The 21549-nt window shown below is 37.1% G+C and overlaps 3 protein-coding genes across 3 annotated transcripts; 1 reads left to right on the top strand and 2 right to left on the bottom strand.

Moving 5' to 3' along the window:
* LOC136065041 (pathogenesis-related thaumatin-like protein 3.5) lies at positions 1–1533 on the bottom strand. The gene is made up of 3 exons (XM_065767695.1): positions 1458–1533; positions 545–1208; positions 1–328 (listed from the first exon to the last, which is right to left on the bottom strand). Exons 1-3 carry the CDS (start codon positions 1516–1518, stop codon positions 193–195), a joined length of 861 nt encoding a protein of 286 aa, XP_065623767.1. The 5' UTR covers positions 1519–1533; the 3' UTR covers positions 1–192.
* A 7608-nt stretch (positions 1534–9141) lies between these two features.
* LOC112003023 (fatty acid elongase 1) lies at positions 9142–10008 on the bottom strand. The gene is given in 2 exon segments (XM_024035192.2): positions 9142–9729; positions 9732–10008. Coding segments are annotated over 2 exon segments (684 nt in total). The 5' UTR covers positions 9943–10008; the 3' UTR covers positions 9142–9256.
* A 4026-nt stretch (positions 10009–14034) lies between these two features.
* LOC112003022 (F-box/kelch-repeat protein At3g06240-like) lies at positions 14035–16135 on the top strand. The gene is made up of 2 exons (XM_065767692.1): positions 14035–14122; positions 15264–16135. The coding sequence occupies exons 1-2, from the start codon at positions 14035–14037 to the stop codon at positions 16133–16135; spliced, it is 960 nt and encodes a 319-aa protein (XP_065623764.1).
* Positions 16136–21549: the final 5414 nt, after the last annotated feature.

A 21549-nucleotide genomic window follows, 5' to 3' on the forward strand; every position in this document is an offset into this window, starting at 1 on the left:
TGAAATCACAGCATAAAAGGGCATAAACTTAATGATTGTATTTATACAAACTTCAAGGGAGTTTCATTTTGATAAATTTCAAGGGTGTGTGGTGGGATTCAACCCAAAAAAAGAAAAAGAAAAAAAGGAGGAAGTAAAAAAAAGTATGATTGAGTAGAGTTTTAGATTATGAAACATTATATATAGAATTTGCTAGAACATGACGCATAATTTTAACATCAAGGGTATAGCAAGCACCGCAACCCACCATCTGTGAGGGACTACTTTTAAGCCCTTTGATTGATTACAGAAAAGTTGATTATCATGATAAGAGCATACCGTTTGATTCCTGTATTCAACCAAAAAAAAAAAGGTTAAAAAAAAAAAGTTTGTAAGAAACGCATGGCATATTCAAATATGATAAACATTCTTATACTTATTTTTACTCTCAACTAATAACTACAAATGTTAAGTGCTTGGAACCTTTTTTTTTTTTTTTTAATATTTTTTTTATAATAAAAATGGAGCTTAAAATTTTTTTCAATTACGCTAAATATGGTCTTACCTTGATGCACAGAAGGCTACAACGTAGTTTGCTCCAGAGCAAGTTATGATACTAGTAGGATCATCATATGCGTAGCTGTATGCAGCCGGGCATACTTGTTTGAAACTCTTTGAATAGTTTGAAGGTAAACATGTGTCAGGATTTCCATACTTTCCTCTACAACAATACTCATCAGTCTTGTACACATCACATGCACTTCGGCAAGCTATGACCTTCCCTTTGGCCTTGAGGGTAAGATCTGATGGGCAATTTTGCCTCAAATCTCCATCACAGCCAGCAGTGCTACAATTTCCAGTACCATTAAAAGCTTTAACTATCACAGGCAAGTTAAAACCATCTACAAGGCTAACATCATAATAATCGATTTCTCCAAGGTTAAACTCGGCAATGGAGGTTGGAGCGCTACTCGGGCCAGTGCAATTGAGGGTGCTGCCACAGCTACCGGTTTGGCATGTGCCATTGCCATTTTTGTTGAATTTGCAACTGGTTCGAGCCCAAATGCGTCCACCCCACCCAGATGAAGCGGTATAAACAGTAGATTTTCGCGGTTTTAGTTCAAATCCACCACCACTGATGTTCTCGCTATGTGTTATTCCTAACCATATTGTCTCCTTGCAGGAATTTACTATGGTGAAATTTCTTGTACTGCTGGATACTCTAGTCACTGTCGCACAAAGTGTGCTAAAATTTGTAAGCATATTAATGGAAGTAAATGTCCTTAGAATTTTGTAGTCCAACTTTGACACGAAAATTTAAGTGTCTAAGTCAAATATTAGATGCATGCAATGGTGTAATGTCGGGACAAATTGAGCCATGAATTTGAAAATACATCAGGCGTCTAGTGGTTTTTGCTAATCATAAAAATACAAATAAATCTTAGAACATTAGGCAAAAGGGTGGAGAAGGAATGTACCTGATGCAATGATAGTGAAGATGAACACAATTGTCAGAAGTACGCTGCAACAAGAAGCCATCACTCTCTTTGCTTTTGCTGAGGATAGTTACATGTGAGGAGATATGTTTTATAAGAGAGAGTAAAGAGGTGTCTAGTAAAATAAATAAAATAAAAGAGAAGGAAGAATACGTGTACGCGAGAGTGAATCTCCATCCTATGACAGCCCCAAAAGGTTCCTTGCTTACACAACCATAAAGTCAAACGATACCTTGCCTCGGCTAATGTCATCTAAATTTTTTGCCCCTTTTCTCTATTAACACATTGAAAATTCTGGGTTTTACATTCTACTGTTAACGTAAAATTTACGTTGTGTTACGTATGTCCTATACTTGACATCTATGCTTTGCATTTTGTGGGCTGATGCCTTGTTCTTCTATTTTGTCTGTATAACTATAAGAGATGAAACAGGATATTCAATATTACTGATAAATATATAGTGGCTGTAGCAGTTCTGAGTGGCACAATTGTAACAGTTCTGAGTGGCACAATTCTGATTGGATATACAATAAAACATGAATTTAGAAAACCAATCAAGAGGTGTATTCAACACTTAAGAACCAATCAAGAGGTGTATTCAACACTCAAGTAACAGTTCTGAGTAGCACAATTGTAAATATTGTGAAAATCGTGGGACCCACACATTGTCAGTTGATATTATGGATAGGTCACAAAACACTACTCTCTCTATATCTCTCTCACACTTCAACTCTCATCTCTGGGCAAAATTTGGTAAATAGTACATTTTTAGGAAAAAATTTCGATGACTAGCGCATGTTTGAACTTATTTAGTTAGTTGGACTGTTTTTGGAACTCAAGTTTGCCAAAATCGACTTCCAACTCAAAATCAACTTTACTACACTCAAGGTCCGACCAATATAAGTCTGACGTGGAATTAAAAAAAAAAAAAAAAAAAAAAAAAAAAAAAAAAAAAAAAAAAACACGTGGAACTTGAGTTTAGTAAACTCGAGTTCCATGCATTTAAAAAAAAAAAAAAGAAATTTATCCAGATGGAACTCGAGTGTACTAAACTTGTTTGAGCACTCCAATGACAGGTTTGTCACTTGATGTGTTTTTACGTAAGCTTTTTCTTACCAGTCAAGTAGTACAACAGCTGTCTCTTATCCTATAGCCAGGTGCGGCACTGCTGCTGAGTCGTCGGACTTATCCACCAAGGGATTCGTTGAATTTCTGTGGATTGCATTGGAGGAAATCTACCAAAGCTAGGTAGATAGATAGACTCCTTTCCCGCTACTTTGATGCATCTAGCAAATTACACATGACCTAATCTAGCTTTTGTAGCTAACTTTCTAGCAAGGTATAGTTTTACACTAACTTGAAGACATTGGAATGGAACTAAGCATATATTACATTATTTTCATAGGGCGATTGATTTGGGATTTTTTTTTTATCCAAATTTATCAAATCCAAAGTTAGTTGGATATGCTAATGGAGGTTATCTTTCTGATCCACACATAGGTCAATCACAAAAATGATTATTTACTTATGGCATTACTTCTGTTTAATGGAAATTTGTTAACCAAACAATTTCTGCTACTTCCTTTAATCATTTAGAGATTATTGCAATTCATGAAGCGAGTCATGAATGTGTTTGCTTGAGATAGGTAATTCAACATATTCATGAAAAATGTGGATTGTCTTTGTCATTAATAAAAAATAACCCAATGATATTATACAAAGATAACACTGCTTGTATTACTCAAATTAGAGGAGATTGTGTCAAAGGTGATAGAACCAAGCACATTGCACCAAAATTCTTTTATACACATGAGCTCGAGAAGAGCGGCAATATTGATGTTAAGTAGATATGATCATGTGATAATTTGGCCGATATATGGTGCATAACATTGGTATGCATCGACTTAAGGATCTTTTTATCATGAACAATGGAAGTTCTTTGTATTCATGAGGGGAGTACATTTTCTAAAGGATATGTGCTGATTGTAGTCTTTTTCCTTCGCTAAGGTTTTTCACACTGAGTTTTCTTTGCAAGGTTTTAATGAGGCATTCCTAAGACACTCGAAGTGATACAAGAATACTATACTCTTTTTCCTTAGCCAATTTTTTTTCTTCCCATGGGCTATTTCTTTGGAAATGTTTTAATGAGGCATATTCTTAGGAAGTGGTCAACCAAAGGTGAGTGTTAGAAATAAAGTCTAATTGGAATGTGTAAAATTTTGACAATGAAAGGGCTACTTGGGATGTATAAAGTCTATAGGGGAGATATATATATCCATAATTGTACTCTTTATTGCAACTTTATCCCATGAAATCTACAAGAATTCTAAGGTTATGTGTGTGTGTGTGTGTAATTCTAAGGTTATATATGTGTGTGTGTTTTTTTTGGGGGAGTGGGAATTGCTTATTCTTTGTTTTCTTCTCGCTTAGTTTTATCTATTTAACTTATTTCACAACAAATGGAAATATGTAATAAAATAAAAATTCATCAGCAACAGTCAATTTTTGTTTCTTTCCTTTAAGCACGCATGTGCACTTTATTTTTATTTTATTTTTGGGAGAAGGTAGTATGTTGGGATTTAAGTAAACTAATAATTTTTTGGGGGGGGGGTGGGGGGTGGTTGGGGGCTTGATATTGTCTTTTACTTAAAAAGAAAAAGGAAAACAATTGTGGGGACTTAATGTAACGCCCAAAATCATTTAAAAAAAAAGTCTATTCAATCTAAATAATCCATAAAAGTATTAAATAAATGCAACCAGCAACCTAAAATCTTATCACAATTTTAAGTTCTAATTCCACCAAAGATAAAATATCCTCAAAATAATTCTTCAGTACAATATGTAATACCATAAAAATAATAATGAAATTCTAAGTTTCACAATATAATTTGTAACTATTGTCTTTCAAGAATCTTTACTCCAATGATTCCTTTAATGTTTCTGTAATGGGGAATAAAAAGGGAATGAGATAACTTAATAAGTGGAATTCATTAATATTGGGGTGTGGGAACAAACCTTTTAAATAAATATTCCATACATCAAAGTTATAACTTGCAAAACTATCTATATTTTAACATCAAATATTTCATATAGAAATATCATTATATTGTGAGCCATCATAACATACCAACACCATCATACAAACAATTTCCAAGGCTTATCTCGTGGTCAACGTTTATGCTTTGTTGACAGGGTCGTGCTGTCTCCTTTTTTAGGACTGGAACTCTCTTTTCATCCCCTTTCTTAGGCTCATATGGAACTTAAAAGTGCACTCCCTTGCTAAGGAGCTCCCTTTTCAAATCCTCAATGGTATACTCCCTTACCAAGGAGTTACCAAATGTGCACTGTCCTCTTTTTTGGGATTGTCTCTTGTTAAGGACTAGCTATTATATGATTGTCCCTTGCTAAAGACTAACACAACACTAAGCTTTTAACCACGACTTGCCATAGGATTCAAAACAAATTCAAGATACTCACAACAAATAATCCAGTCATAATACTCAAAATACAAAGATTTCTCTACACATACAAATTAAATAAATTTAGGTTGTTTCACAAGTTTTTTATATAACAAATAGTCAACGTTTCCATACAATGTGTACATCAAATATTTATAGGATATCAATATATTTATAGAATATAAACATATTTCTTTGATATAAGGATAGTTTGATAATCAAAACTGTTTTGGGAAAACCCAAATTAGTAAACACCACTTACCTCTTAGTTGCAAAAATGACATCAACCACTCTTGAGTTACAATAAATTAGTAGAATTAGAACCTAGCAACACCAAAAATAGGTCCATCAATACACAAATTTCCCACTTAAAAACTTTGTTTTCACACTTAAATAGTTTTATCAATCAATATTAAAGCCTGCAGAGATGGTAGATTCTTTGAGATACACTTTAGCTTTGTTAGTGGGCTTGGCTATTGAATTTGTGGCCATCACTGCTGGAGTTGCAGTTGTTAAGTTGATAGATGGGAGCATTGAAATGCCCCGTTTGATGCCTGAACTTGTCGATCGGGCTTCATTTTGTAAGCTTTTCACAACTAATCTAATTCTAGTCACTACTTATATCTGCCACCGTAATTCCCTTGATGCCGCAAAACATAAGATATTGCTGGACACATATTTGGACAATGACAAGGGTGTAGATGCATCATAGATTGGTGGTGGATTTAGTGAGGCATAGACAATTATATAATAACCACAAAGCACCCTTTTTCCATTAATATAATCATAGATTTAGATCCATAACAGTAACACCTATTTTTCTATTAGGTACGCAAATAATAGATGCTTCTTATAAGTATGGGAACAATTGCTAGCCATTGAATATTCCAACTTTCTATATTTACGACCAAAAAAAAAAAAATCATACCTGCAATCTCACACAAAGCCACAGAGTAGGAAAATAAATTTAACCGTGTATGTCATTAAAAAAGGAGAAGCCTCCTACACACACACACACACACACAAAACTCAATATGAAAGGCTAGGGTTTAAAAAAAAAAAAAAAAAAAAGCTTATCAAGTCCCATATATATATATATATATGCCATCTCACTTGGACCTCTTATACCATAATAATTATCTAATTTAAATATCTTAGTCCCAAATCAATTAAATCCATTTAATTGTGAGCCTCCTTTTTAATTTATGTATAAGAAAGAAATTAGTAATAAAATTATGGGGTGTTACACTTAACATGTCAAAAGCACCAATAGTATATAGAAAATATGATTGAAACTAGGACAAAGAAAGTTTGATAAAATTTAATAATAAAATTACTAGGGTGTTAGGTTTTGTACACCAATATTGTTAAGCATCCACTATCAATCCAATTTAGTACACAATCGGGTAAGTAAACACATAAACTATCCGATTGGAAGATTTAAAAATAGGGTTTATTAATAAAACTCTCTTTGGTTGATTATGTTAATCAATTGGTCCAAGAATTTAGTCTAGAAAATAACAACTTTGCTAGAAAAGCTCAAGAACATTGCATACCCTAGAGACAATACTATGGCAAAAGTAATATCTAACAAGAGTATCACATATTGCTAGAGAGATTATAAAACCCTATTCTAACAATAGGAAAATTCAAGAATACTCATGAAAGAAATAGCAACTAAACACCAATCTAACAAAACAATTATGAAAAGAGACCAATTGATTTCAATAATCAAAACGTGAAAAACATGTTTGGATTGATAAGTGGACAATTTATAGCATTGGGGATTCACCCCTAACCCTAGCTTAAATTCTTAAGTTTCAATAGAAAATAAATACTCTCAAAAATTGATAAAAAATAAGGTTTTCTAGCAAACAAAAAACATGGCTACCCTTGTATACTTTTAATATTTATAAACTCTAAAACCCTAAAAAATCACATGCTCCCCAAAAAAGAAAATAAAAATATCAATTCCCATTTTTCAGTAGTAGGTCAACTTCTAGGTCAGTTTTAACCTTGAAAACGGTAGATTATGAAGTTTTTGTAAACTAAAAGTTTTTATATCTTCAAGTCCTCTTTTTATGGTTGCATGAATCAAGTCAATTTGACATGGTTGAAATATTTTTGTGTCAGGATTTTTTCCAACTTTGGCTTAAACATATTTCTCTCTTTCCTTTTATGTTTCCTCACATCATTGACTTGTTAAATTCGCTAAAAGCCACTTCTCAATTGATCTTAACTTTTGGATTCTCTTGCCTCCATGTTTGCATGCTTAGTTTTAATCTCCTACAAGAGAAAAATACGCATAATGTGTATATTTTAGAGAAAACTTGTAAAATCTCATATGTACATGTAAATGCAGGAGTAAACACAAAATAGACATGATAATACTTATCAAAACTTAGATAATATTGTACTTTTAAGCTATTACAAGACTCTAAGGTACTAAAAAGTAAAATTAAGATCACTTAAATAAATGATTGCATAATATAAAAAATACCACATTTTAGTCAAATAAGTTCAAAATTCTTTTAAATTAGTCTATTCAAAGTTGTGTAAATATACATAATTGTTACAATAAAAATGTAAATTTACATTGGCACTATTCATTTGCATTTATTTTTTATTTTTTATTTTTTTTCTTTATGTATTTCGAGGATGAAGAAAGAAAATCCATGATAGTTATTATATGTGAAGAAAGAGAAACAGTTAAAAATTGATATTTTTAATGTAATATAGTACATAGTAGATAATCTAATGTGAAGTATTTTTAAAGTGAGTATGTAAAAAAAAAAAAAAGTAAGTTATTATGCTAAAATAAATAGAAATTTGTGCACGAGCTGGTGCTAATACTTTAATTATTAATTCCTATTTCTTAGAAAAAATAAAATAAAAATAAAAGGTAAAATCAATTAAACACCCTTGAGGAGTGTGGACACCTTTTATGCTTTTGGGCTAAGGCTTTCTATGGGTTGGAGAGTTGGGTCTGGCCCACTATCTCTGCAGAACCTTGCTCAAGGCCAGTCTATACACAAAACAAAGCACCCCAAAGAGACAACAAGTAATATATGTATGAGTATATATATATATATCCTTTGAATTTTTTTTTCCAAATAACCTTAAATATCAAATCATTTAGTTAGTTGTCACGTTTTAAAATAACGTGAAAAACTAGCATCTTGAGCGTCTAAAACTCGAGTTCCAAGATAAAACTTGAGTTTCTAAGCCTCAATTTGTAAGTGGTGTGGAAAAAAAATCCATGTGGAACTTGAGTTTTTAAGACTCAAGTCTTTAAGACTTGAGTTCCATGTGGCAAAAATATCTCTATGTCAGCAATCAATCTCGAGGCTTGGAGGCTCGATTTCTACACTGAATCGAGTTTCAAAAACTCGAGATGCTAGTTTCCTATTTGCTTTTAAAACCTTGCTAACTATCGATATTTTATCCCCTCACTATGCTAGTCTACAAATATCCCCTATGTCCTTTTATTGCTTGGTTTTGACTTTTGTCCCTAGAAGAAAAACAGAAATTTTGGAAGAAAAAATTGGGAATTATGGATCAAGGGCAGAAGTCAACCAAATTGAATATATATATTGTGTAGCTAATTTAATACCAAAAACAATAGAAATCGTGGGTAAAGAACTTCAAAATATTGAGGCCGTTTCTCTATTTTTGTTCTTATAAAGCAAAGAATTGGAAAAACTTGTTGGATACCTCTTGAGCTGGAGGTAGTGTACACCTCTCTCTTGTGTCTATCACACAACATAATCTTACTTACTATTTCTTTCTTCTTCGATGGCAGAGATCTGTGTGATTCAGTGTCCATGAAGATTAGAGGGTAAGTGATAGTTTAAAGAAAAACCAAAATTTTGGTTTCTTGTTTTTTGGGTTTTGGGTTTTTTCAGCTTTGAACTGAAATTTCAGATTTTATGATACCTGCTTTAAGTTTATCCATGATATGTTGCTACTGCCAACTGGTTTATGAAGGGTGAATGAAGGAATGGTAGTGTGAAATCGAAAGAGAAGAGAGGAGGGAAGTTAGAGTGCACAAATTGGTGTCTAGGGACTATATTGGTTAGTTTTGAAACATTATTGGTGTGTTTCGCTGGCATTACCACAATACTCAAGGGTGTTAAACGGATTTTACCCAAAAAAAAACTACTAACACAGCAGCGAGCAGCACATGAATTAGAAAAACTATCTACAGCAACCAAACCATCAACATAAATAAAATCCAAATTGGAATAAAACATTTGTTTCTCAAAACAGCATAATTATTATTATATTCTAATAAAACATCACCGTACAATAAAGTAAAGATCCTCATGATCCTTTATCCTTGGGACCGGGACCCATCATCATCTTCTTCCTATTGGCAATGGCATAACTCTTAGCATGAAAGTCCAGAAAAAGAGCCAAAAGAGAGGCATTGAAAACAGCATTGAAGCACCAACCCCAAATCCCGGAGCACCCGGAGCCGCTAAAGTGGTGATACAACATCAGACCCGAAATCGCAAAGCTGAAAACGAATTGCATAATCTGGATATTTGTGACCAACCTCTTCCACTTGGGGCGCACACCCATTGCGCACAATAAGTAGTAGGTGTACATTACGAGGTGCACCAACGCATTGGTGATTAGTGCCACAGGGAACAGAGACTGAGAAGTGTGAAGCCAAAGGTAGCACATGATCAGGACCGTCGCGTGGTGGTAAACGTGGAGGAAGGTCAAGCGTTGGATGGAATTAGTGAGAATGATCAAAAGGGTGTCACCAAATTCTAAAATCTTGGAGAGGAGTTGTGGAGGGCTGAGATGGGTTTGAGGATGTGGATTGGGATTGGGATTGCGTGGAGATGATGATGAGAGAGGATGTAAGTGAGGGAGAGATAGGAGATGAGAATGAGAGAGAGGAAGAGAGGGGTGGAGGCTGGGGTTTGGCCTTGGGTCCATGAGAAATGGAGGATGGTTGGGTGGTTCACAAGCCAGTATTGGAGGGATGATATAATCATCTTAGAGGAAGAGAGATATGAGAGAGAGAATGCAGAGGAACGAAAGAAGATTCTATTTCTGGGTGAGGAGAGGCACACGACTGTAGGGAAAATAGGCTTTGAGTCGGGTCTGGTTATCAATATGGGGTCCAGCCCAATTAAGTTCAACCATCAGCCCTCACGTAAGCCCAAACCCGTGTTACTTATGCCTCCAGCCATCAATTCTTACAAACCCAGGTTTTAACCAACATCAAACCAATCACACTAGCCCAGTCTTAAAGTCCACGTCAGACTTGAATAAATGTTGACCCTAACCCAATCTGTTTAGGTTTCACTCAAAACCCAAACAGCTCCAGCCCACACAAATTAAAAGGGCCACCAGCTTGCTTTTCCTTTAATTACTAGCATGCCATCATATTTTTCCATATTTTCATGTTGGTCCATAAATTTCCCAAAATTGCATTTTGACTAAAAATTTCCCAAAAAATACATTTTGATTCGAAACTTTTCCAGATTCATGTTTTGACCCTAAAACTTTCCCAAAATCATGTTTTGACCTCAAAACTTTTCCAAAATTACATTTTGACCCCCAAAATTTTCTCAAATTTCCATTCAATCCCTAAACTTTCCAAAAATCAAACTTTGACCCCAAAAACCTTTACAAAAGTACATTTTAGTCCTTTAACTTTTATAAATTGCATTATTGCCCATAAGGTAACCCATTCCCCAGCGAAGGAGGCGAAAAAGGCTTGGACTGTGACTTCCCCGACGTGTCATTCCCCGGTTGGCCCTCAAGTAGGTCGAACAAGCTGGTTTGGGGTTGTCTCTTGAAACCTATCTCAGCTTGAGTACCAGTCCTTGGTGACAGAAGGTTTGCTTTAGATAAATGGGAATCGCCTAAGTCACCAGAGGGATCCTCGAATAGATGGACTTGGACGAGTGCGCCGAATTCATCATCGGACGAACCCAGATTAACTACTTCTCCCTCTTTTCCCAAACTCCCTCCTTCAGCCTCCGCAGCTCGATGGGACGAGGAAGAGCCTACCAATGGGACGCCCTCGAGGATGGAAGATCCCTCAGAAAACAAAAACCCGTGTTCCACCACGGTGATTTGGCGAAGCCTAGGGTCCTTGGCTCTGATCACGTGTCTAGGAGCCGAGAACGACTTCTGGAGCGGTTTGTACCCGAGGATCTTATGGGCGACTCTAACTTGGTTATTAGCCTCGTTCACAAAGATCTCTGCTCTGATGACCTTTTCCAGATCTTCCTTGTTGACTAAGTGGAAGTGCCGTTCAAAGGCGTGTGGATCTGCAAAAGAAAAGGCTAGCTTTCGTTAACAACCAAGCAGTATAAACGGTGAAATCATAGAAGATCAACCTTCCCATATTCCAAATGCCCTACCTGGCTCCCCCTCTATTGTTGGGCAGTGAAGGCCGTCGTGCCACTCCCTCGACACAATGAGAAAATCCTTATTCAACCCCTTACTAGACTCGGGAAGACACTGGATGAGCCTAACTCTATCATCCCTCGTCTTCATGTAGTAGGACTTACTCATTAGGTGCTGGAGATTGTAGCACCAATTCACGTCATGATGGGTTAACCTCAACCCCATCTTCTCGTTCAAGGCATCCACGCAACCCAGGATCCTAAACACGTTAATGGCGCACTAGGTAGGGGCTAATCGGAAATGCCTAAGGTAGCCCCTCATCACGGGCCCCATAGGGATCCTCATACCACCTTCAAAGAAGGCGATTATGGGAATCACTACCTCACCAACCCCCCTCATAATATACCAATCCCTCTTCTCGCAGTACCTCAGACCCACGTTACCGGGTATCCTATGAGTGGCGATAAATTCCTCCATCGCCTCCTTAGACTCAACCAATTTGTTAAACCTACACATCTTGAAAGACGGCTAAAAGACTCCGGGAAGAGTGAAAAGAAGAGAGGAGTAAAGGAAGAGAAAAATTAGAAAGGGAAAAGTATAAGGTAGAGTAAAGGGAAAACTTACAGAAATAAGGGAAGGCGCTCCGACCCAGGCTTTTTAGGCTGCGAAGAGACGCGAATTGGGCTGGAGACTTGACCGGATTTGGGGTGTGTGCGTAAGAACCCTTGAATGCAGAAGTGAGGAGACAAACCGGTTCAAATGGGTATTTACCCCCTCACCAAAGACAATTGCGCGAGGCCTCCCGCCCATAATGGTGAAGGATCCTCACCGTTGGATTATCATCACACCGTTGAACGTGGAGAGTATAGAGCCACCAAAATTTAATACAGTTGTGTAACGGATACCGAAGCACCAGAAACGTGCGTCAGACAGGTGAAAAGACTCTAAATGCTGAGCTAGGACCAGACTGGACAAACCATGATAAAGGCCTGAGGATATCAAAATCCTTCTCCCCATTCGAGGATTCGGACAGCAGGATTTTGAGGGGCTATTATGGGGTCAGAGAATTTTGTAACCCCGGCCCACTTCGTACCAAATCCAAGGCCCTTGTCGAGGAGGGATAGATGCTCGAGGACGAAGTGTGAAAGTCCAAATTGCCTAGGAACCTTGCCGAGGACGACTTAGTCCTCGGCCGGCCAAGACCATGGGAGGAGGAAGTAACGGGCCACCTAAAGTAGCCTTCTAGAGCATCTAAAGAGAAGGAACAAGTATAACGTGCTAGTTGAGAAAGCATGGTGAAGGAGAAAGTCCATAATGAACTGTTACCTCCACATTAAATGCCCACAACTAACGTTCTGGCCGCATTAATTAAGAAATGACCCCTGAGCAGCACTGCCTCAGTTACTGTAACTTACAGGAGGTTTGGTAAAGCGGCTGATAGGACAGGCTGTTAGGGGAAGGCATGGATGATCAACAAGTGGAAGGAAGAGATCGTTGAAAGAGGACTATATAAGGGGAAGAAACAGATTACTAAGGGGGGGATGGATCCCCATGGAAGAAGGAGGACTACCAAGCTCCTCGGACCGGGCCGATGACAGATTTCTGAGAATGGTTTCGGTTCATCGGCGTTCGACGGTGGAAAACACTGCAATGGGCGTTGTCCGCTTGCTAGGGCCTAGTTCTTAAATCCGCTCTCTACAGATTCATTGTATTGGGTTAGTTGGACTTGAGTCCACTTATTTAACAGTAGAAGTGCTCAAGTCCAGTCCCTACATACATAATTGTTACAATAAAAATGTAAATTTACATTGGCACTATTCATTTGCATTTAGTTTTTTTTTTTTCTTTATGTATTTCGAGGATGAAGAAAGAAAATCCATGATAGTTATTATATGTGAAGAAAGAGAAATAGTTAAGAAAATCCATGATAGTTATTATATGTGGAGAGGGTGCGAGAGAGTGGAGAGGGTGTCCGTGACTTTTGAATTTTGAATAACCCCTTCATGAAATCTAGTCTTAGAGACTCGATTTCCAGGTGGCTTTCACGTGGATAAACCACGTCATCCTCAGAACAAAAAAAATCATCGGTCAAAGGGTCAAGATATAACTTGAGCCTCTAATATTCGAGTTCCAAGTGGATGCCACGTGGAAAAACGCCAAATCAGAACATGATCAGAACATGGAAATCGAGTCTTTGAGGCTCGATTTACAAGTCCTAAATCGAGTCTTTTAAACTCGAGATGTTAGTTAAAAATATAGTTTTGAAAGTTTGCCAACTAAGAGCATCCCCATCAGTATGTACAAAGTTGTGCAAAATGGAAAAAGTAACTGATTTTACACATTTTGAGCAAAAAAACCGACATCAATGGGTGTAAAATTTTGCATAAATGCACAATTGCTACAGTAACTGTGCATATATGCACGGTTACTATAGCATGTGCATTTAATATTTTAATAATTTTTTCTCTCTCCTTGTCTCTGCTCTCACTCTCACTCTCACTCTCACCTAACTCTCTCCTTGTCTCTGCTCTCACCTCACCTCACTCTCCCTTTTCCTCATTTGCTCTCACTCTCACCTTTCTCCCTTTTTCTCATGCCTCCACTGCCGCCGATCATCAAACCTTCACTCTCACCTCTCTCCCTTTTTCTTAGCTTCATCACCTTTTCACTGATTCTCTTTGTTGGTGTCGGGATTTTGAGATTCTGGTTGGATTTGGCTGGAGATCATGGCGTCGTCTTTGTCAGCATTGACTTTGGCAAGAGTCGGAGGAGGCTTCGATCAACCTTCACAACCACTGCAGAGGAGGATCATGCGTGAGAAAATACCCAGATTGAAGTAGTGAGAGAAAGAGAGAGGCCATGAGTGAGAAAATAATAAAAAATGATTAAAGAATGAATATTTAATTAAATAAATGTGTAGAATAGGTAAATTAGTATGAGTGATTTGTAAAAATAGATACGTTTAAAAAAAAAAAAAAAAAAACCATTGGAGTTAATTGCCAATTTTGGCCGCATTGATGCTTTTCTAGTTTCCTCTCTCTCTAGAGTCTCACTTTCACAGCTCCTCTGATTAGTTAGCTAGGGATTTAGCTCCTATCCAACCCGCCTGGTGGTCTACTCTCTCTTTACTTTTACAGTTACTGCTGCTTTAAGCCCCTAATCTCTCTCTTTTGAAGGTAGCAGCAATGTCAGACAACTTACCTGAAGTTTCGAAATCCATCACAGAAGAAGCATTGTGGGACTCTCTTCCTCATGAAATCCTAACCCACGTTTTCCTACACCTACCCATCAAATCCATCATCACCTGCACCTCTGTCTCCAAAACATGGAAATCCCTCGGCAAAATTTGCTAGTTGGATTGATTTTAAGAATTTTTTGGGTGAACAGCACACGTGTGAAACTAATTTGTTAGTTGGACTGTTTTTGAAAATCGAGTTTAAGAAAATCGAGTTCCAACCCATTTTTCTCTTGCCCGCACCCTGTCAGTGACTAAAAAAAAAAAGGTGGAAGTCGAGTTTAAGAAACTCGAGTTGCATTTGCACAGAAGTCGAGTTTCTTAAACTCGACTTTCACTTTTTTTTTTTGGAAACAGTCTAACTAACGATATAGTTTCAAGCACATTTTGCTCACAAAAAATCTTCTAAAAATCAGTCTATTTAGCAAATTTTGCCAAATCCCTCATCCAAAACCCCTCTTTTGTTTCCACTCATCTTCACCACTCCTCCAACAACAAAAACCTCCTCCTCTTCAGACTCTGCCCTAAGCCTCTCGCCAAAGCAGGCAAACAACTGAAACGAATCGGAGATGAAAAAGAAGTCTACGCTTTACATTGGGACGACAACACCAACACCAATTTCCATCAATACACCAGCTTTGACGACTTCCCTTTCCATGGCCAAAGCTCTACTGGAGTATTCCGCGTAGTTGGTACTTGTAATGGCTTGATTTTGCCTAGCTGATGGCATATACACCTACGTTTATAATTTCATTCTCTGGAACCCTTGTGTTAAAAAGTATGTGCGACTTCCTAACCCCAATTTCTCCTTCAGGACTACCGGTCCCTACACCGCGGCTGTTGGGTTTGGGTTTGATTCCAAAACCAATGACTATAAGGTCGTGAGGTTTGTCACTCCTGAGGATAGGGACTTTGAAGAGGGTGAATTCACACCCAAGGTTGAGGTCTACTCACTTGCCACTGGGGAATGGAGAGTGGTTACTGCTACTGCTCAATGTCCCAAATGTGCTGTTCGTGATACAGCGATGGTCTACCTACGCCTACAGGCTTTTGTCAATGGGGCTTTGCATTTGGTTTGTTACAAGACAACTCCAGAAATCAGATTTCTCTACTTTGTTTTGGTGTTTGATTTGGAGGATGAGGTCTTCCGTGAGATACCACTGCCTAAGCATTCCGATAAGTACTCTTGGGAGTGGGTATCTATTTTGGCATATGGGAATTCCATTGCCGTGATTGAACCTGGATATTCTGTTGGCACTCTCGATATATGGGTGTTGAAAAACTATGCGGATGCGGATGCGGATGCGTCATCATGGACCAAAATTATAAGTTTGGATGCTCAAGCGCCCCCACAGGAGGACATAACAAGGCCATTTCGTGGTTCTTACAGAAAGAAAATACCTTGTGCAAAAGCTTTTAGGAAGAGTGGCAAGGTTATATTGGAAACATATAGAAAAAGGCTTGTGTCACGAAACCTTGAGACCCAAGAGGTTAAAGACCTTGGGATTACTGGATCTAAGTATAGTTTTGTTGATCCTTATGTTGAGAGTCTAGTTTTGCTAGACAAACCCCACCTTGCAGTTACTTACTAAGGGAAAGTAATAGGAACAACAACAGGCAAGGTGCATTTTATTTTCATGCTTATTTTTTATGATTTTCTGTTTTGTTCTTCCTATATTCTTGGCATTCATTCATTATGAGATAGAGATGAATATATTGCTGATTGATTACCTTAATTGAGTTGATTTGTATTTATGATAGATAGCCTATCAAGGTCGTGCTTGCTGTCAATAGCATGTATACTCAACTATGAAAAAACCAAGTTGTTTGTGTTGATTATCAACTTTTAGCACGTTTATTTATTAAGTGGTTGAAAGTAAATGGGACTGTGAATTTCATGTTTCTTTCTTGATAATGTTCTGGTGACCTCTTTTAACTTCATATTTTACAATTGCATTAAATGTTCTTCATGATCTCATGGTCTCATGGCTTGACTGTGTGAGAATTGCCAACTAATCAGTTTTATGTTGCTAATGAAAATTCATACCTTTTCTTTTGAGTTTTCTCACCCACATCCACCATATGAAGGCTGCTGAAGAAATGGCTGTCAGAGAAATGGCCAGTACTACAATAATCCAAGCTTTCGCTTATTTCCTGAAGCATGTGAGATTAAAAAGATACAGATATTGGCACCAGTATTTTCGAAAGTAACTACTAAATGATAAAATTCAGTTAGGAAAGATTGAAATAAAATAATATTGAAACAAGATCATAAATATGTAATAATGATTGCCAGAGACTCAAATTTGCATACTTTTAGGGCTTTGCATAGGAGTAGCAACTTTGACATAAAAATCTCTTGCACTATGGTCGTCATCAGTAAGATGTTGCAGATTAATAAGATCTCCAATCCATATTGAACAATTATAATCATTGAGAGCACAACCAGTGCAGGAACAGTTAAGCAAGCTAATTTGCACTCTTCAATGATCCTACTTTCAAAACTTATTGGATTCACTGGTAGTAGTTGTACATTAGACAACATAACAAACTCATCTGGCTCACCCGTAGTGTGTTATTGTTCTCACATTGCAAAGGGTTTTCCTGCACATCCTGCAGTGTAATCACTTAGTTCCCAATTTCCAGAAGATCGGGGTTCAAATCCCTGAATGCATGAACAAAATGGCAACGTTTGCTGGTTACAGCACCCAAAAGCCCACAAAAAGCAAAAACTTCACATTGGGTTCTCGGTTCTGACCATAATAAATTCCACTGCTGGGTGGATTCCAGCAAATACAGTTGCTGTATCTGCCCCGATAGATCCATTACAAGCCTACTAGTGGAATTACACCGACGATTATATGTAAAATAAGTCTCTTCCTGATTGTAAGTATAGCTAAAATTTAATATATAATTAGATCCCATTTCAGGAACAAAGCTGAACGAGTGCCCATCCCAAGGCCCGCTTGTCCAATACAACGTGTCAGGCTCCCGCATGATTAAAAGCTAACTTATTCCCTTAGGATCGAGCTCCATTGAAAAAACTCCAGGACTAGGGTCTTCAGCATTTCTCCAAGCTACAACGACCAAGTCTTTCCTGGTTTTTTTCTCTCATACCCAAGCTTCATTCCAGGTAAAAGGGTATGCGAAGGAAAATCAAAGCTCTGCCACAAGATTTTTGAGTTTTCATCCCTTAAAACAAGGTTTCCCGAGTCCAATAACGTAGCACTTGCATTGGCATATGATGGCAAATTGGATACCATGTACGACAACCTACCATCCATAATCACGAGTTCCCATCATTACTAATAGTGAGAACTGCAGTAGAACTAGTGATTGGGTGATCTCGGTTTGCTACCCATGTGATAGTTTGCAGCGATACCTTTTTGAACCATATTCCCACGTATTGATTTGTGGAATTTCTTCCAGGACGCAAGAATCCTAGTTCAAATTCTGCATCAGCTGATACTATAGTTTCCGTAATTGTAATAGATTGTCTTTGCGATATTGGGTCCGTTTGGATAGTACTTATTGTTGCTGAAAGTTGATAAAAACTGATTGTTGCTGAAAACACTGTAACAAAATAATTTTTAAATGTATGAATAGTGTTGTGGGACCCACTTTTAATATTTTTTAATTGTAAACAGTACATGAACAGTGCGTAAACAGTATACGTACTGTTCATGCACAGTGATTTTTGTCTCCAAATAGTCAACAAGTCCGGCTGAAAAAAAAAAAAAAAAAAAAAAAACCACAAAACGCAACTCTACAATGAGTGAGAAGAAGTGGTATCCAAACCCTCTCATAGTATCTCTGGCGGCATGAGACGAGTGAAAGAGGGGGCATAATACTAATAGCATCGGCAGGAAAACATGATGAGAAAACTTACATGTTGGAATATCATCCATGCTAGCCATAAGTAATCCACACAAGGCCAGCTGAGCTTGTTTGTCAAATTGTTAGAAGAGTAGTTCTAGTTGCTGCTAATCGCTCATGATTTTCAATATGTCAAATTAGAAGGGCAGTTCTAGTTGCCAGTATTGATTTTTCATACTGTTAGACTTTGCAACATTGACTTTTTTTTTTTTTTTTTCTTCGAGTAATTCTTGTGCCACGTCAAAAGGCACAACATCGGCCATAACTTGCCACATGAGTAGCTCTCATACTATGGGTTTTAAAAATTAAGGTTTGTTATAGGTAACTCTACTCTAAATTATTTGTGGTTCTAGTTAGCTCAACTAATAAATTTTCTGATGGTTGAATAAGAGATTTGTGGTTTAATCCCTACCTATACAAAAAAATTAAATGGTATCTTGATCTAATGATAAAGAACTATCATCAGAAGTAAATGCCATAGGTTGAAACTTTCTCCAAAAAAAAAAAAAAAAAAAACCTCTAAATTATCTTGTCATCTAATAAAGAAAAGATTTTGCTAATGTGTGCTCTAAAAGCACATAATAATTTTCATTTTTGAAAAAAATTTTCTTGAGAATTAAAAAAGTATTGACAGTTTTTTCAATTTTCGAAAAAATATTTTCAAAAATGAATGACTAAATGAAGAATTGAGTTTTTCTAGCAACACACATTTTACCACAATTGATGTCAACGGGTAATTGAATTTTTCAATTATACATAGATGCACCACTTTAGCACTTCAATCACTAATTAACATCTAAGCAAGTTGTAACTAACAGTGTCTCTAAACATTTTATCTAGAATAAAGCTACGATCACAAAAACTTCACAATAAAGTCTAGATGGCAATATGATATTAGTATCCTTTTGTAAGTAAGGCAAAGAGAGAGGGGGAAATGGTGGGTTCAGCTTTCCCACAGCCATTGTGGTTCAGCGTATCGGAGGTGGGCCCCGCACCCACAAGCCTCAGTCTGATAACCACCGCAGGTTGTTTCCACGTCGGCCACCTTCTCCAACACCGTGTCAGTCACCACCTCCGCCTCGGGTTTCTTTTTCATTCCTCCTCCTCTTGCTTCTTCAAGGTTTTAACTCTCTCTTACTCTCAATAATATATCGCCATTTGGTTACTTAGAAATCATTAAAAACTGCAATTCAATCGGTTTATTTGGGTTGAACTTANAAATGTTCTTCATGATCTCATGGTCTCATGGCTTGACTGTGTGAGAATTGCCATGGAGACATCCTATGATATTTGTTACATGCATTGTGGCAGGTCATGACCACTCCTATGCTATTTGTTGCATGCATTTGGATAAATCTTTCACTGCCAAACTATCTAATTTTGGTTTTGCGGTTTCAATTGCACCAGGAGAAAGAATTTTTTCAAGGTAATTCAGTTTTGGATAAGAGCAGCTTATAAAATTCAATCAACCCCAGGTTGGCACAATTAGTTGGTGATCACAACTCACGATTCAATTCTTAGAAAATTCAAGTTTTTGGTTTTCTAGGTGAGTCAAATGAATTTCTTAAACAGCCAGACCTGTGGTCAATTAGCATAAGAGCAGCTTGAGAATACTGAAATGTTTTGGATTGGGTTGATTGGATTGAATTGCAATTTTATGTGAGTATTTTTGGCATGTCTTTGCGATATAGTATCTCTGGCAGCATGAGACGAGTGAAAGAGGGGGCATAATACTAATAGCATCGGCAGGAAAACATGATGAGAAAACTTACATGTTGGAATATCATCCATGCTAGCCATAAGTAATCCACACAAGGCCAGCTGAGCTTGTTTGTCAAATTGTTAGAAGAGTAGTTCTAGTTGCTGCTAATCGCTCATGATTTTCAATATGTCAAATTAGAAGGGCAGTTCTAGTTGCCAGTATTGATTTTTCATACTGTCAGACTTTGCAACATTGACTTTTTGTTTTTTTTTTTGTTTTTTTTTTTTTCTCCGAGTAATTCTTGTGCCACGTCAAAAGGCACAACATCGGCCATAACTCGCCACATGAGTAGCTCTCATACTATGGGTTTTAAAAATTAAGGTTTGTTATAGGTAACTCTACTCTAAATTATTTGTGGTTCTAGTTAGCTCAACTAATAAATTTTCTGATGGTTGAATAAGAGATTTGTGGTTTAAACCCTACTTATACAAAAAAATTAAATGGTATCTTGGTCTAATGATAAAGAACTATCATCAGAAGTAAATGCCATAAGTTGAAACTTTCTCCAAAAAAAAAAAAAAACCTCTAAATTATCTTGTCATCTAATAAAGAAAAGATTTTGCTAATGTGTGCTCCAAAAGCACATAATAATTTTCATTTTTGAAAAAAATTTTTTCGAGAATTAAAAAAGTATTGACAGTTTTTTCAATTTTTGAAAAAATATTTTTAAAAATGAATGACTAAATGAAGAATTGAGTTTTTCTAGCAACACACATTTTACCACAATTGATGTCAACGGGTAATTGAATTTTTCAATTATACATGGATGCACCACTTTAGCACTTCAATCACTAATTAACATCTAAGCAAGTTGTAACTAACAGTGTCTCTAAACATTTTATCTAGAATAAAGCTACGATCACAAAAACTTCACAATAAAGTCTAGATGGCAATATGATATTAGTATCCTTTTGTAAGTAAGGCAAAGAGAGAGGGGGAAATGGTGGGTTCAGCTTTCCCACAGCCATTGTGGTTCAGCGTATCGGAGGTGGGCCCCGCACCCACAAGCCTCAGTCTGATAACCACCGCAGGTTGTTTCCACGTCGGCCACCTTCTCCAACACCGTGTCAGTCACCACCTCCGCCTCGGGTTTCTTTTTCATTCCTCCTCCTCTTGCTTCTTCAAGGTTTTAACTCTCTCTTACTCTCAATAATATATCGCCATTTGGTTACTTAGAAATCATTAAAAACTGCAATTCAATCGGTTTATTTGGGTTGAACTTAATGTGCATCTGACTCCCTCAGGAGGAAAACCATTGTCTAATCCCTCTCTTTACAGACGCTTGGTTGGTAGCCTAGTTTATCTCATTGTCACTCGTCCAGACATTTCCTATGCTGTTCACCAGGTAAACTAGTATCTGTCTACTCC

The sequence above is a fragment of the Quercus suber genome, unplaced genomic scaffold (genome assembly GCF_002906115.3).
Source record: "Quercus suber isolate HL8 unplaced genomic scaffold, Cork oak 2.0 scaffold_835, whole genome shotgun sequence".
NCBI classification, from domain to species: Eukaryota; Viridiplantae; Streptophyta; class Magnoliopsida; order Fagales; family Fagaceae; genus Quercus; species Quercus suber.